Source organism: Takifugu rubripes, chromosome 11 (assembly GCF_901000725.2).
Source record: "Takifugu rubripes chromosome 11, fTakRub1.2, whole genome shotgun sequence".
NCBI lineage: Eukaryota > Metazoa > Chordata > Actinopteri > Tetraodontiformes > Tetraodontidae > Takifugu > Takifugu rubripes.
The window spans coordinates 12643804-12661957 of NC_042295.1; the positions used below are offsets into that span (position 1 = coordinate 12643804).

Sequence of the window (18154 nt, forward strand, 5' to 3'; positions counted from 1 at the left end):
CATCACTGTGTCCTTGGCAACTGATGAAGGGACTACTTGATTTATCCAATCCTTCCTCGCATCACATATCGGTCTGCCTGCACCCGTGGCTAAATGAGCTCTGTATCTCAAAAAAGGGTGTTTCAAACTAAGTATTCTGTGAGCTGTTCTGGCTGACTTGAATTCATTTGAATAATTCTGCCTACAGAATAGAATGAATATGTGTAAATGGTTGATCCATCAATCTAGCCTGACATTGTGCTTTCGAAAAACAGTATTCCCTCTGTTCTTTGTTTTTCTGGATACCTAATGAGAAATAGAAAACAACTTTGGGCAGTTGAATAATGCAGACCTCTTTGGTGAGGTTGGCACAGATTTTTAAGCCCCGAATTAGTTTGGTGCCGTATGAGCAAGCAGTTTCCTCTCCCTCGTCCACAAACCACACCACTGCCACGGTGTTCATTTCCACTCGCTTCCTTCATTACCCACATCTGAAGATTCCCCAGTTTAGGAGGGATTGGAAACCAACCGACTGTCCAGCGTGAACACAGCTATGTGAGGGTATCATGCCGCTCTTTCCAGTTCAAGCAGTCTGATGTCAGGTCATTAATCTTCACCGTACCACCCCAAATTCTGGGAGACCGCACCAAATGCAGCGGACCTTTGAGCAGTGAACAACAAAGAGGCTGAATTAATTATTTAATTACATACTGTCAGACTGTAATGAATTTTGCACAAGGAAAAGACTTATTGTCCATAGTAAACAATGAGTAAAAAAAGTTGGCAAAACCTTTTTTTCCATGTTCTAGCGCCATTGAATGTAACACGAGCCAAACCTCGAACTGTGAAATGCTCGAACCATCACTGCTGTCGTGCAAAGTTTTAGCTAATTTTTCGACTCTTTGTCAGATCAATTTTGCAGCTCAATCACCAGCGCAACGGTTTTTCGGATTAAACTGTTCCACGTGTACCGACGTGCTGCGGCTGCGCCTTGTATTGTGTCCGATCCTGCACGTTGACCTTGTCCATTCAGAGATGTGTTTGTTCACATGGCTAAACTCTGAGAGATAAGGGGAAACTATCTGCTCCAGGGGATCAAGCTGTGTCTTAAGGGAAGTGTTTTTTAGACTGATAGCTCTTCCATTCCAAGTGGAAAAACCCTGGCAAACTCAATCTAATCGTACTGGCACTTCATTAGAATGCCCCCAATCTTTTATCTGAACCCTGGAGAGCTGAGAAGGACATGGTGAAAGGAGGTGCCTATAGTGAGACAAAAAGCACGGACAAAGATGTCTGAGTAGGGCTGGACTTTAGGAAGAGAAATTCTTGTGAACCCCCCCAGACCACCACTGCTACCGCCTCCTCACACCCAGCCTGAATGTCTGTCTCGCATGACAGATGCAGAGGCCCAGCACTGGCACCAAGCAAGCCTAGGTGGGCTTTAAAAGGGCAAACATGTTGAATAAACATATTCAGTCTTATCCCAGATTTCCAACCCTCACTCCATATATATGATATAGATCCATCAGATAGCTCAATTGATGAGCTGTATTTACACTTCAGGACAGGCGGATCCTCTCCAGCCAAAACGTCATAATGTTTCTATCTCCAAACAAACATCCTCGGACGTCGCTGTATGTTCTCCAGGCCTCGAGGATGTGTTGATAAAGTTGTGTGATAGCCAATACAGCGAAACGGTCCAAAAACATAACAGGGGTGAACTTTCGAGAAAGGACAGCTCAACACGTAACAGTCCGACCCGACAGAAAGTCGGTGTTTGGACAAGTGTGGGAGTAACATACTTTTTCACTTCACTTCTACCTCTGGATGCTCCTGCGCGTGCACATAAATATCTCGTTGCACACACAATGGAAACTCAAGCGCCGTGTGTTGATTTCCCTGTCAAATCGATGATGTTGCTTGTTGATTCCATGTTTCTGACTATTGCTATGGAAACAAGCAACCACTTGGACTCCATCTTTGTGCTACCTCTGCACCGCATGGTGTAAAACGCCTTTCTTTCCCTCACAATGTCCGTTTTATCCTCACCGTTTCCTTTTAATACCCCCCATTTGTTTGGATCATTTTTCTCATCTAGATTTTGCTCCACTGCAGGGCAGAGCACTGTCCTTTCAAATACATAAAGTGGAGGAATAAATAAAAGCAACAGATGAAGACCAAAAAAAGGTCCTTTTTCATTTTTACAAACCTTACTTGACAGCGGTCAACAAACAGAAGAAGGCCACCCCCCTACACACAAACACACACACACACACAACAACAACATTGGCCGTGCTTCTATGTGTGTATGTGATGAATAAAGAGCGGAAGCGACAGGGCACAGGGTGACTTCACACTTAAACAGCCTGTTTACAAGTCATTTACCGAACTGCAGGGGGGATAGAGGCTCGGACGAGACCCCCTAAAGAAAGGCTTTCTTTGGTAGGATGGTGAGAACTTGTTCCACCTTCTGAAATGTGTTTTCCTACCGAACAAAACGTTGCCTTTTGCAAAAAAGGAACTGTTATATGCACTTTATGCCTAATTTCTATTTGTTTATTTACCGTTTGGGTCCAGAAATGGCAGTGAGAGTGATTACACAAGCACAGTCAGTGTCTTCCGTACCTATGAATTTAGACAGTGTCACAGAAGTGATGCGGCGCCACTGTGACTAACAGACTTGAATCCTCGTCATTTGTATTCAACATCCTTTTTGGCTCTGCTTTGCTTAAAGCCCATTGGGACAGGTTCTACTTAAAACCAGCTGCATCACTCAGTGACTTCCCCTGGGATGAAGCTTGTTTCAGTAGCCTTTGTTGAGATTATTTCACTATAGGTGCTTCTTATAGGCATTCAACATGCCAACTGAATTATCATGAAACTATAATCACCCACGCAATACACCGTGTGTGACCTAAATAAACAACAGTGAAACACTGGAGTCAAATACCCTTTAATACTTTGTAATTAGCAATTGGACAAGACAAGAAAGATTAACTTTGTAAAATAAGATTATAAAGCATTCATGACACTGCAGATTCCACTTGGCTCCATGTTTGAAGAGCTGTCATGTCCACATTTATAAAGTCACTGATGTGCACTGACTGAGATCATTCACATGCACACTCCTACAGACCTCTTTAGTAAGACTAAAGTGAATGCCTCCTGATAAATTCTGCTGCACAGAAGAGCGATTCAGCTGGGATTTGATTCTTTTGAAGCAGCACAAGGGAGCTGATGAAATATATTACACATAATTTCAGATTACAGACACAAAGCCAGGTTGGACTGGAGACAAGTCAGGAAACCAGATGCCTCACTACCTTTGGTCCAGTCACTGATGAAGTGTTTCGATGAAAGCAGCAACAAGTTCTCCATTAACCCAGCTACTGAACTAACCAGCAACCTGTCTGCAACAATTTGTGTGGTGAGTTGACCTGTGTCAAGATCTCCACAGACTAGTGTTTCACATCGAGGGGATCGTCAATACACACATTACTTGTGAGTGAAAGCTCAAAACAGAGCAGATTTCCACTGTGCAGAAGACAAACGCGGTCAATAATGTTGTGGAATGAAGCAACCCAGTCTGAAGCAGCTGTAATGGGATCAAAGGCGGCATATCAAGCATTCACCAGACAGAACAATACAGATGTGGGCAAAATTCCTGATGCGAGCTACTCACTATATTTGAAATATGACATGCAGAGTAATATCTTTTTCCTGCTCTTTAAACATATTTTCAGGATTTAGAATGCAGCAAAGACTTTCTACTAATTATCTGACGTAGAGGCCTGGTCACTGATTAAGAGGATTTAAATCCTATCTGTATGTAAACACAACTCCTGGCTTTTCCCAGTATCACTTCATATATCTTGAGGCTACATAACACGCAGCTTGGCCCCCAATTCCACTGGTTTCTGCTTTCCAAAGCAGCTATACAGAATAATCTAAACAAAGATTTGGCTTTTCAACACACTTGCTTAATGAAGCACCACACCATTTACAACACAATCTCTGCAGAACCAGATCAAATTTGCATGCTGATAAGTTACACATTCCAGTGGTAATTAGTTCCTTATTAAATCTTAATAACATCTTAACAATAGTACTAACAGGAAATGTTAAATGCAGCAATTGTCTGCTGACTGCAATCTGCAAGATATAAGCATAACATTAGATTTTCAGGCAGAAAATGGGATATTTCTGGTTCGTGTGGCAGATTCTTTAAGATATGTGACCAACAGTGTGTGGGAGGACCACCATGGAGCATCACTACATACAGACTCGGTGTCTGGCAAGAGTGATTCTGGGAGCCTCTCTGTCTAAATCCATGACAGACAGCGTTGGGTAACCGCAAAATTAAAGGGGAGCTTCTCATCCCAAAAATGTCTCTGGCTACCTTTTTGTCTCTCTTGCGAGGCTTAAAATGTCCTCACCATAACTGAGCCACACATGACAGTGAAAGAAAAAGGTTGGCGGCTGCGCTTTATGAAAAGCTGCTGTTGTCAATTAATTGTTCTCTTCCATTTGATCCGCATTCAAGCAGTCAAGTTGACATTTGCTAATTGGGTCAGACTCCAATCTTCTTGCTGGCTACTGAATATATTTCCTGGAAGCATTTGACAATGAACAAAGAATCAATACCGATGGAGTCAAATTATTTAATACAATGGAAACAGATAATGACCTCCAATCTTTTATTCACCTAAAAAGCTAGGTTAATGCTTATCTCATATGGCGAGTGAAGCCACATCTAGCAAACAATAACAGACACCAGAGCGTGATTTTTTTTTTTATGTGTTCAATTTGGCGTCTAACTATGAGTACCCAGTTTTATTACGCTCTAGTGATTTTTCTTTCCGCATCCCATTTCATGTGCATTTCCATTCATTCAGCAACAAAATAAGAGGAACAAATAGGGCTTATGCTGGGCTAAGCTTAAATGTATCCTACCCTAACTTCTAACAATGTTAAACTTTTATACAAAATGATTTACATTGGGTTGTAAATTTATGTTATAATTTGGTTTTACACAGACCACATTGCGGGATTGGTTGATTTTTGGTTCTCTGCTTCCACACAGGCATTTAGAGCTTGTATTGTATATTGCTATAAAAGCTCGTACCTTCTGACCACACAGAGAGACATGTCTTTTTAAATTCCTACTTCTGCTTTTACTGTTTTATGCACGCGTTCCCTGCTTTACCATCCCATGAAGCTCTTCCCCTATCAGCGATTTTTGAGATATGGGGTATTAAATAATTCCTTTGGCTCTGCCATCTTCACTTTACCTTCAGCTGTCCTCAGACTAACTATGTGATGTATGCTGTGCTACAGAAAGGCAGGTTTTACATGGCTGTAATTGTGGATATTTGTTACCTGGCAAGCTGTCACACAGTGTCTGCTTTCCAGTCTGCTGGCTTTTCAGTGGACAGCAGGAGACTGGATGGGTGATTTAACACAGATTTGCTTTGGAACAGAATGAATATCATGAGCAGATGATGCTTCCTGCTACCCAGCTTGTCTAGCAATGCCAACTGCACATGTGCAGGGTAGTGCGGACTGTGAAAACAGAAGGCTTAGCAGATCTGATCACAGTAAGCCTCGAAACCCTCTTCCACAGACGATCTGAATGATACAATAAATGGTGGATATTAAAGAAAAGACACAGTCTGACTTCACACTTTATAATCTGGTAAAAATCTTACATTGTTTTTACTTTTAAATGAGATAACCACTTGCCTGCAAAAGACCTCCGAGCCAACTCCTAACAAGGCATTTACTTTACACCAGGGAGGCTTGAGTATCCTCAGGCAGTGAGCCTGTGCGGCTCTCACCTGCAATGATGTACTTGTCACATCTCTGGAGGGATGTGAGGGGAAGTGAGGAGGTGAAATTGGATCTCAGAAGGGATGCAACAGTATGGGAAAAGGAAGTGCGAAAGATAAGAAGTCTGGCCAAACACGGGGAAAGAGTAAAGTTACATAAACACAGACAATGATTCAGTAAGGGCAGTGGAGATCCCACCCTTCAGTGTTAAAGGATAGATGTTAAGGGGCGAATTAACAGCTGGATCCAGCTGCTAGTGTATGACGATTGTCAGTTGTCACAGCTGCCAAGAGGTGGACTGTCCCTCTGAGGACTCTGCACTGTTTTCCTTTCTCTATTCCTTATTATTTTGACCACCCTCACGCCCACAGAGGACCAGCTGAGAGGTTTGTGTCACCTGCAGCAGACTTTATTAATAAGATGTAAGTCCCATGAGAGAGCCATGTAAGCCAGTCTTCAGTCCTGGACAGATGCGGGAGGAACCCCCTCCAGCAGATTTTGTCTCTCACACTCGTGGCAGCTTTGCAGGTGACACTCAACTTGCACTTAGGAGAGAATGATTTGAACAATGAGCACGGCTTGTTTTACAATTCAAGGACGAGACGGGAAAAGCTAACCGAATACCAACCGCCCGTTTGATTGCACCTTTCACGGAAAAGAATCTTTCATTATGCACTAACCTTTTACAGCACGACCCAGAATAATAATAATTCCATAAAAGTTATAATAATTGTAACTGCGCTTGCACTTTTCAGTTATGTGTCATTTATTATTTTATCACAGCTTGGTATTCTTTAGAAAGTGAACGATAATGGATGTGTTGATGAAAGCCTGCATGAATCTATGTCCGTCACCTGAAGATCTCAGCACGATGCTAAGCCCAGACGTAAATGTTAAAGGAAACATTACATTTCCAAACACATCAAGAAACCGCATCAAGTTTCCTGCAATTTCACAAGTTGGAAAAATAAGAGTATAAATGGGAATCAGCATGCTTCCAGCTAACCGAATCCCACGGGGAAACACATCACTGGCACGAAAGAACACGACATTTTCAGCAAATGTCTCGGGGGAATCTCTTTGGATCCCATAATATTAGTATGTCAATTTAATCTGCTACACTGGATTTTAAAAAAATCATTACTCAATCTCATATTTAAACAACACTAGGGTTAATTAGGTAATACTGGAAAACTTGGCTCATGGTTTAGTAATTAATGCGTTTATGGTCAGTAGAGTGCAAATAGACTGTTAAAACTGTGAGGTGCTCATGTTTAAGAAACAAATTCTATCCATTATTCATACCTTTTCTCCAGGGCAATTATAATTATATCCTTTCCTGCATGCACAGATTGCCTTAATGTTGGCAGGAAAAGAGTTTCAGTGCACTGTGTAACTCTTTCAACTAGGTTGTCTTTAAAGAACGCCGTGAAATACAGAAATTCGAATATGTCTGAATAGTCTGCTTGAAATAACATCTGGAGTTCTCAACCCTCCGACGACTCAAACAAGTAATTCTAGCTAAAATATAACAGCCCTACAGAAGAGAAGTGACCTGATTAGTGAGTAGCTGCTAGGTAACCACTCCGGGCAGTAGAGAGACTGGTAAATGCTATTGTCATTTAGCTACCTTTACCAAAAGATTTAATAGCAACGTCTATGCTGAGGGAGCCCCGGTGATGACAAGGGGTCCAACACGAGCAAGGTGGTTTTAGAAATGAGGACTTGGCTTTCATCGCGCCCTGCTGATGGGAAATGAAGTTAGATCAGATAAGAATACGGAGAGGGACAGACCGGTGGACAGACGAGGAAACCCCATTGCTCCGGTCACCCCCATCGCGCCAAGTCTTTTCAGAGCTCATTTCCTACTCAGCTGCTGGGAGACTTCCCCCCTCTTCACTTTTTGCTGGAGCCAAAAGGACCCACACAAAGTGGAATATTTGAAGACATGAACTTTAAGCGATTTTAAATGATTGGATTATTTCTAGTTTTAAAGGAATCTGTAAACCAAATCATACGCAGCAGAAGGCAGCAAAAGATTCCATGTCCCTACTGTCTGGCCCGGTTACCCCGGCTTTACTGGAATAATCCTGAACCGCTGTGCTGGTGACCTCCAGAGGAGTTTTTGAACTAATGATCCCCCGAATTATTATTATAATGTCTCTTTGGACAGTAATGCAGATGGAAAAAAGAAATTGGAAATTTGGTCTGCAGAGGGAAAAGGCAGCCATCAGATGTCATGGTGAGCTACTTGGATGTAGAACTGGCACCACGACCAAGAGCAGCCTGTTCTCACACAGCCGGCCAAACAAACGTCTGCTGCATATCCAGACAGGCTGAAGAGAGGTTACCAGTGGCTTTAAACACACTGCACAATCTCAGTGATGCTACTAGTCACTGATTTATTTATTTTTTTGAGCTCAGAGAGAGAGGCTTTGAGTTTAAGAGACGGTATACCTGAGATTTTAATTATTTACAAAGAACTTGGACTACATTACTATTGGAGAGAGCAATGATTGAACATTTTCTACTTTTCTGTTTCTGATGTGAAGCCATAAGATGGGAAGGCCTGCATTTTCTGTTTACTCACCCTATGCCAAAGCCAAACCTTGGGGCAGGATCCCATCTGTTCATTCTGCACTCCAAATCATTTCAATAATATAGCAGCTCTCAGGAATGTTTGGACTTGATAAATACTATAATGATTTAAATAATTGATTTCTCAGAAATGTAGTGAGCAAATTATAACTATTGAATTGGGGATGAAGTGGGACTGCAGTCACTTTCTATGCTGTAATATTTTTTTCTTGCAGCCATTTGTCCCCTTTCAATACATTAGTTTAATTAACGTCCCTTTTTAGGATGAAATCACATCAGTTTTTTTCGATACGGAGTTTTTTGCCGCCTGCGAAAATGTGGATAACCCCTTCGCGCTTATGCTGACTGAGGTTTTTATGTCCCCTCCGTTACCCTGGAAACTTCTTGTGAGGTAAACAGCAGGACGGCCAAAAATAAGATCAACATGTTATGAATCTGCATGTAAATCCACATGAAGGCACTCCAATTTATAGCGGCTTTAAACTAAATAATAACCTGTAGAGGAACGAAGGCCAAAGACTAATTTCCCTCAAATGCATCGAAATGGCAGTAATATTTTTTTATGAATTTACTGTTTCAGTGGGGGGTTCGTGTTTGTGAACATCAATGCATTTATGAAACGTTCATGCAATAAATCCTGGGGGGGGAAATGTCCTACCTCAAGAATGCAGGTCCCTGGAGCTGTGTTCTCCTTGATAGAGACATTGTAGACGTTTCTCTCAAAGACAGGCTCATTGTCGTTTATATCCTGGAGCACAATATTCACCACAGCGGTGGAGGACAGGGGTGGTTTCCCTCCATCTGTGGCCACCACAGTTATACTTGGATTTGGGTTTTTTTCATAATCCAGCTGTGAGTGAGTAGTTATAATCCCTGTGACTGAGTCTATACTGAACCACTTGTTGTAAGCACCTTGGTCTTGAAAGAGGCTGTACGCTATGTCCCCGTTCGGCCCGTGGTCTTTATCCCTAGCTGTCACCTGCAGCACAAAGCTCCCTGGAAACACCACTTCAGGAATGACCTGCCTGTACACTGGCTGGTCAAACAAAGGTGGGTTGTCATTGACGTCAGTCACCTGGATGATGAAGGACGACTCAGCCCTGAGAGGTGGGGTGCCTGAGTCTGTCGCCATCACCCTCAGCTCATAAGTGTCCCTCTCCTCCCGGTCCAGAATCCTGTCCACACAGATTAGATAGATGATATTATCCTTGGTGGTAAGGGCAAATTTGCCTTCGCCTCCCTCTAGGGACACGTTAACGTTGGCGTACTCTCCATAATCTGGATCTGTGACCGATATCCTGGCCACGTACTGGCCCGGCTGTGCACCTTCCGATACTCTCGGAGAGCCATCTTCACTGAGAAAGATGATCGTCATAGTGGGCTGGTTGTCGTTGTAGTCTCTGACATGGATGGTGACAAAGGCATTGGAGACCTCGGGCTGGGTTGCGTTGTCCTGTGCCTGCACCACCAGCTCGTGGACTCTCCTCATCTCAAAGTCCAGCGGCTTGTTGAGAGTGATGACACCAGACTGAGGGTCAACGAGGAAGTAATGATCTGGATCGCTCTGTCTCCGGTTGATTTCATACAACACCTTCCCGTTGTCTCCTTCATCATCATCTGTAGCGAACACTTGCAGGATGTTGCTCCCTGGTTGGAGGTTCTCTGATATTATGGCATGGTAGCGGCTCTGGTTGAAAACAGGAGCATTGTCATTGATGTCTTGCACGGTGACGTCTAATGTCATCTCATCAGTCCTCTTGGGAGAGCCGCCATCAAAGGCCTCCAGAGACAAGGTATATGTGGATCTTTTTTCTCTGTCTAGAATGGTGTTGACCACCAAGTCCAGAAAGAGAACCCCGTTGGTTCCCCTCCTGGTCTCCAGGGTGAACGCTTGGCCAACATTTCCATCCTTGATAAGGTAACCCTGTGTTGAAAGCTGTCCCTGATCGGCATCAACAGCTGGCTCGAGGGGAAATCTGGTACCGATGGCCGTCTGTTCTGGGATTCTAAACGTTGCTTTTTTCCTCGGGAACTTTGGCGCGTGGTCGTTTATGTCGTTCACTTTGATGGTGACCTCCACGGTCACGCCTGTCATGGTGACAGCAGTGAAGTTGTATCGGTCCCGAACTTCTCTGTCCAGAACTTTAGCAGTTTCAATAATGCCTGTGTTTTCATCTATGTGCAAATCAGTACTGACCCCGGTGCCCTCGTGGTCGGAGATGAAGAACAAGGTTGCTGTGACACCAGGAGGCAGGCCTGCACTGATGTCTCCTACAACTGTACCTGCAGGTTGTTCCTCATCGAGCTGCAGCTCAAGGGTTGCCAGGACCATGGGTGAATTGAAAGCTACAAGTTCCAAGGCCACATATATTATCAGCGCCATTCTCCTCCTCCAAAACGCTCCGCGATGTTTCAAAGACACCCGAAACTCGTTGGAAGCTGTCCTCATTTTGGCTGTTCTTTTTTACACCTGGAGACACACAAAGAAAGAATGAAAAGCCGCGTGATGTTGAAATCGCAAAGCAGTAGAGGCAGAGAGACAGTGTATGATTTCTACATCTAGAAAAAGATGCATTTGCCTTAAACGCATTTCCATATGTTTGAGGGGCTCGGTTCCCATCCACAACACACAATAGTCCACGAAGGCACTATTTCCCTGCACTCTTTACTTCGCTTCATAAGTCAACACCTCCTCGGCCCTACATACCAGAGAGTTCTCCTTTGCTAAAGAAACACCATAACCACAAACCAGAGCAGACTGCATCAGCAGAGGAACCTTTGGATGTGGCTATTTATAAAGGACACGAGCTGTTACCCAGTGACCTTACTACATCTGTGCCATCTAATCTGAATCCAGAAGTTCATATTTATGCATGCCAGAACCTTACAAACACACAGACCGATGAGCCTAAAGGTTCTTCCATTAATAACAGATATCTAAATTGTTTAAATAGACTCCAGCTTTTTTTTTTTTAAATGGCATATTTAATATTAATGTTTATGGTTTAGTTGAAACACATTAAGTTCTGTGCATCTGGTTTAAGTCAGCTGATATGGCTACAGTGGACATTTCTATTTTATTCAGAGGAAATACCTATATAAAGCGGAGTGTGTGTTTAGACTTTGAGTGATGTTCTGCTAGAGAGGTTTTGAGGCTCCCTCCACCGGTTTTGATGATAAATGCAAACTAACAATTACAAAACATCTACGTGTGCAGAAAATGCCTCCGATGCTTCCCAAAACACAGTGTGACCATCTGTTTCAGCCATGGTGGTGAAAGCATGTTTGAGTGGCAGAGAAGTACAGCAGAGTTAAGGGCTCCGTTCAGTCTACTTCTCTCCCCTTTCTGGCTTTGCAATATTGTAATTGAGGGTTGCTGGAAGTTGTCCATACGCACACCAGATTCCATTACTAATTTCAGTCTGCCGTGATTTTGGAGACCACAACACTGGAGATGCTAACATTAATGTCACAAACTGGACCGAATTCCACTACGTTACAGTAAAAACATACTGCTTACCTGAATATCTTGACAGCACTTGAATTCAAGAATAAGTATACAAATAGGGACTTTATTTAAATGAACTGGGGGTTATGGAAGTTACTTCCAACTGCAAAGGACAGCTTTGCAAAAGCCAGAATTTTATCCAAAGGCCATGACTCTAATAATACATTCTACTGCTATACTACAGCGGCTGACATGTGCAGAGCGGAGTCGCCTAATGGACACAGCAGACACACTCGTGTAGGGCAATTGTACAATACAAGGTTGAAAAGGACATTATGCACTATGAAGTCTAGAAAGGTCCATAACTTTAATGCTAAAACTGTCAGTCACCCAGTCTCTCCTGGCTTCATATGTGTAACTATTAATTTCTGTTACAAGTCTGGTTGTAATGCTGCATTACCTCACATTATTAAATATTATTTTAGCTGATAGTAATGACAACTGATCATCCTCATAGTGGGTCCAATTTAATTACTCAACTTGTGGCTCAGCTGTCAATTATTGACATCTACAACTTTACATGTGCCTATGGAAGAAAGGCCAGACTTATTATCACGAGTTCAGCTTTCCATCAAATAATAATTGTCAAATATCTTGATTTTTTCCGTTCTAGATTGCATCTCAATTAAGTTGGATTGAGGTAAACTTTACTGTTGCTTGTTACCGTAGCATTGGCCCACTTTCTCCTAAATCCACGAAACCACGTTAGCCAATCAAATCCAAGATTTCTCAGTCTTTTGTGCAGAATGAAACCTCTGTTACAATCAGCAGATATTAACCTACTTTAGGCTCTTTATTAGCTTGACAGGAATCTGCATTAAAATCCGTTTAATCAGTAAGCTGGTAGGATTTCCCGTTTACCTCCCCACTTGTCACAAAATCTGTGATAGTCAAAACCAATATTATAGATTAAGACACTAAACATGATGCACAATGTTTTCTGATATGTCAATGAAACTGCCATCATGGTGTAACCACAGTATGATCCACTAAGCTTTAGTCATAGTTCAAAGCAGCATTCCAATGAGCTTAATTAACACGCACGCAACAGTCGCCCTAATCACCAACAGCTACAGCTAGTTTCACTGTTGGAACAAACGCCAACGCCATTTGGAACAAAAACACAACCCAGGAGCTGGACTGCAGATTGGAGATGGAGAAGACAGGCTGAGGACGAAGAAAACCTGAAAACGCCTCGCAAGTGCCACAGGGTCCCTCCCAATGGAGGGAAAAAAAGCCAGATTGGTTGGGAACCAACAGTCTCCTAATAGAAATGTGTTTCCTGGCTGTAACGGCACTGCTAAAGCACAGCAACCACTTTCTAAATGCACTTTATGAAATTTAATGGCAACTCAATCGTCGCTCCCCCCGCAAGGGTGACTGGGGTGGATTCAAATGTTTGAGGAAGATGCTGCAGACAACACACACACACGTGCACGCGCACACACACACACACACACACACACACGCCTTCTGTGTTTGAAGCGGACACCGTCTGTTTTTGCCCAGATTGCATCGTTAAAAACAGATTAGAAACAGATGCGCATCAAGTGACAGTAGCTGGGGTGGCAAAAGTGCACAATCTGCATTACTACAGCTGAGGTCAAAGTTCACCAGATATTCACCTGAAGATTCGTATGCAGTCATTTGTGTAAGTCTGTGGCCTGTTTATTTGCTGGCGGACGTCAGATGGAGACAATAAAAGCAGCGAGGGCTACTCTCCTGCACCTTATGGATGCCTAACAGCCAAATTTACAGCCACACCATGAAGAAACCGAGTCTGTAAAAAGTTACTGATAACACAGGAAATGAGAATATGAAACACTTCAGAGATATTTAACAGAGCAGGCCAACTGTGTGTCAAATATGGCTGATTGTAAACAGTCAGAACCAAAAGAGAACTGAACCTAATAACTTTTCTTTTTTTTCTTTTTTTTTTTTAAATGTTCATAATTACTCATCTACACAATTTGAAACGTCGCTGTTGCAACTCAAGTGGTGATGGAACCCAGCAGAGACTTGATTAATTTATTAATTGAGGGAAAGGAACACTTTTTCACGGTCAGTGAGCACAAGACTTCCAGCAGAATAACGGTGCAGCATGCAGATAATCATTTGGTATTTGCTCAAATAGAGTAAGAGCGACGCACAAAGGCACAGCGGCAGCACTCCCTGGACAATGAAACAGCCCCGTAGGATCCGCTCATTTGGCCAAAAAATAATAATAAAAAAGATCTCAGTTCTTTCGCGGGGTGCCATGTCATACAGTTAAAATATTTAGCTGTCTTCCAAGTATGTGCGCTGGCTGGGAGAAGATTTAATGAACTTTGATACAGTCCGCAATAATCTATCATCAAAACGAGGCTTGCTTCCCCCCAAAGATAAAAGAATCCAAGATGCACCCCGATCCGCCTCGCAGCGCGCAAGACCTCGATTTTTTGGATTTCTATCAACCTCTTGGGATTATTCAGCGATTTGTCTTTTGAGTTGGGGCTGCGCCCAAATGGTGCACCATTAGAGTGGAGCCGTCTGCTTAAAAGTCTCCCCCCCCCCCCCCCCCCCCACCTAAGTTTAGTTGATGCACCTCAAAACAACAACAACACAAATGCCCAACAGTTAAACGTGTGCGTAAAAACATCTGTAGTTCTGGATCAACTGCGGCGGTGACACCGTCAGGATATTGTGGATGAAGATCCGACCCGATCGATACTCACATTCATCTGTTGCTCGTTGTGTTTCAGCAAAAGACTTGCGGGATTTTCTTCTCACTCCTCCTCTGCGAAGTCCAAAGTTAAAGTTACATCCATTTTTAGACCGAAAAGCCTTTTGTTCTTTTGCCGGTAAGAGAAGATCCCCCGTCTGCGGAGTGCTTTTCCAGAGATCTCCTGGTTGGTGTGCGCCGTCCTGAAGCGATGTCTGACGAGAAAGCTCAGATTTCAACCGTTTGCAACCTTTTCGGTAAAACCTTGGAGTGTCCAGTTGCGTGCACCGATGCAGCGCGCAGACTGAAGGCGGTGTGGCACCGATCGGTCGAGGTCTCTCTCTCTCCAGATCTAATTTATTCAACACGTGACAGAGTGTAACCTCCTGTTTCAGGGCTCTGAAACTCCTGCTGCTCCTCTGCCCTGTGCTGCTGCTGCTGCTGCTGGTGCAGCAGCCAAAGCTGCAAAAAGCAAACCAAACTGAACTTCGGAGCCATCATCACACATCAAAAGGGAAGAGATAAAAAGAAAACCACTCTGGAGAGTCATGTCTGGATTTAAAATAAAAAAGGTGAAAATATCCACATATATATGTATATTTAACTACGATAACTCAGCATGGTTCACATTGCAGCCACATTTCTCTTCATTTACTTTGATGTTTGAATCTTTTTTACAAAAATGGAAAGGCTCGAGGTGCTTCGTCAGAGATGCTGAACCTTCAAGTCAGTCAAATTTCAGCATTAGATGCTCCAGCAAGCAGCACCTTATAATAACCTCCACATCAGCAGGAGCATCACAGGCACACACACATATATACACACACACCCACACAAACGCAGTTTTTCCCCCCCTCAGAAGTTAGAAGTCAGGAAATCTCCCGGGGGTGATTTTATCAATGCAACTAACTTTTCCTCACATCTTGCAAGTCTTGAAAGTAGTGTAGCTTCCATTTACTCCCCAGAGGAGCACTAGTTTGCATCTCTAACAGTGCTGGAGCAGTCACACCTCTTTTTCGTCAATCACCGACGGTTCTGGAAGGTATTAAAGTCAAGACAAAAAAGGGTGGAATATGTTCACCAGCAATAAACAAAAGATTGATTTGCTAATTTTCTGTTAATCTTTGCTGATCTTGATTTACCTGGCAGGAGCTTTATGGTGAGGAAATTCCCATCCTGTTGGAAAGTTAGGCTTTAATTGTGGTTATTACATCAGTTAAACACCCAACGTCTCTCATTTTGAGCTATTAATGGGAACTTTATGTTACTTTTGCATCAAGACGTCATCTTAACTACATTTTACTGTAACCAACTCACCAGTTCAGAGCAATTATAAAGTTCCTATGAGTCACAAGATACTCACTGATGTTTTTTCTATAGGTGCTGTGATGGCAGATAAATCTGAGAGACTGTTTTGAGGTCCCGTTTTGTCCACATCATAAGGCTGCGGTTTCAGTAATTTCCTTTTGATGGTTATTTTAGTGACATCTGACCATGAAAACCACACAGTTTGGCTCAGGTTCTGGCGCTGAAGGTCCGTGGAAGAACAAACAGATTGGGTTTAATCAAGATTCAATTGTGTGTGATGGTCCCATCCACTGGGGGAATTCACTCTTTAAGGCTGGCATTGTGCTAACGAATATTAGCCATTTGGTTACTTCTTCTTGAAGAGATTTCCTCCCAATGATGTAATATTAACTATGTCTTCCTCTTATGTGGTGTGCGAATTGTTTGCAAACACAATTTGCAATGCTGAAGATGGATAAAACTGTTTTTGCATGGGGAATGTGTGCAATCTAAATCCGCAAATCTATTTCAGAACCCTGAAATGCCCACATGGACAGTTCGCACTGCTCTTGTCATCCAAATCTGTCTTGTTTTTTTGGTTTCTCTGCCATCTATCATTTGTGTGATCTGTTCCCGACACACACAGGTCTAACCCTGTGGACACACACCTGCTGTACAAATATAACAGACTGAATTAGATTTGGTTAACGTTCATCCCAAAATAAGAAGTGTTGGCTGAAATGCTACCGCTTGTCCTGGATCAGAACCAAACAGGCTAATGGTCTGTTAGGTTTATAGTTAATCCAGCCGTTGGCATCTGTCTCCGCAGTAAAACATTTAGTGGATAAGAAAATGACTAAAAACCAGGCAGCGACTCTTCCAAGTCTAGAGTGAGACAGCAAAATATTACTTTTGCAGCCTTAATGAGATTTCGAGAGAGACTATGGAGGAAATTTTTCTGAGTTCTTGTGGGGGATAAGGCAACATCCTCACATTTCATTCTTCCTACGCCTTTAGATCAGGTCTCCCTGGCTGCTGTCCACTTAATAACAGAAGGCTTTGCAACAGTGACACCTACTTCAGAGAGACCGAGAGCGAGAAAAAAGCCCTCCTCTGAGGCCGTCTACCGTCAATGCTTCCTAATTAATACACTATCAATCACGCAGTCCTGCACGTCGTTTTGCTGCGGGATGAAATTCCTCAGACATTGTCGAGAGTCTAACCGATTCTGATGGAGATCACTTTTATTCCCCAGGAATGCGCTCTGTTGTGCAGAGAAGGAATGCAGCATTGAGAGGGGTGGCCTGGAATTCCCAAAACAATTAAATTGTTCAGGCAAATGTTTCTTTGAGGAAAGAGGGAACGACTCTAATCCCATTACTCCACAGCTCTCGACGCTGTCACAGGAGAGACCTCAAAAAGTGTTGACTCTATACTCGCTCCGTCAATCTGAGACACACCATTGAAATCCGCCTTGGCACTGAAAAGAGCAATGACTGCCAGGGTCAAAATGGAGCATCCCGGTTGAATTCCTTCACCGGGGAAGATTCCGCGAAGCTTCAGGCGGCTGAAACCGAGACGTGGAGTCGATCCATCGCTCCGGCGAAGAGATTTGTTTTTCTGTGGATTTTTTTTTTCTTTCCCCCAAAACTGTTGGTTGAGCCACAAGATAAAAAGAATAAGCCGCAACCGCTCATTGCCAATAAATTTCAATCCTGTAAACAGATTTGGGAAGAAAAGGGGGTGCAGAGTTTTAGAATCTGTTCTGAGTTCAGTCAGCGCCGACATGCTGTCATCACAAATGAAATACGTAGTTTGTGTGTTTTCCTGTTTCTAATGGACACTTTTGCCCGGCTTCAGAGGAAATCAAAGAAAAATAAATGACTAATGAACATCTTGGTGGTGTCAGAAGTCTCATTATGCCACCCAGACTGTTGCCATGGCTCCACTCAGCAATGCTATCACTCTGAGGGTCTAAGCACGTACTTTCTTTTTAAAGATGTCGGCGGTCTCCCTGGCTGCCAACGTCATCAACTTCAAGGGTCAAATGATTTTTTGAAAAGGCAAAACCAAAGTGTTTGGATGGATGAATAGTTCCCAGGGGGAGATTTCACTGCAAAAGTCCTGTGACGTGTATGGTTTTCAAATTTGCATCCTTGTTTCTCAATATTGCTGTAGAATCTCGTGTTCGGTCGTGTTTATAAAGCTTGTCTGCTTTTAACATCACTGTAAAGATTTGTACTCAGAGCCAT

The 18154-nt window shown here is 43.0% G+C and overlaps 1 protein-coding gene across 1 annotated transcript in view; it reads right to left on the reverse strand.

Moving 5' to 3' along the window:
* Positions 1-14976, reverse strand: part of LOC101062627 (protocadherin-16-like) — a 52162-nt gene extending 37186 nt beyond the window's left edge. Inside the window, exons 1-2 of the mRNA XM_011608693.2 lie at positions 14629-14976; positions 9065-10876 (exon numbers count right to left, since the gene is read on the reverse strand). Coding sequence (XP_011606995.2) covers positions 9065-10855 — 1791 coding nt within the window. The 5' untranslated portion in view covers positions 10856-10876; positions 14629-14976. The remainder of the gene's footprint in view (positions 1-9064; positions 10877-14628) is intronic.
* Positions 14977-18154: the final 3178 nt, after the last annotated feature.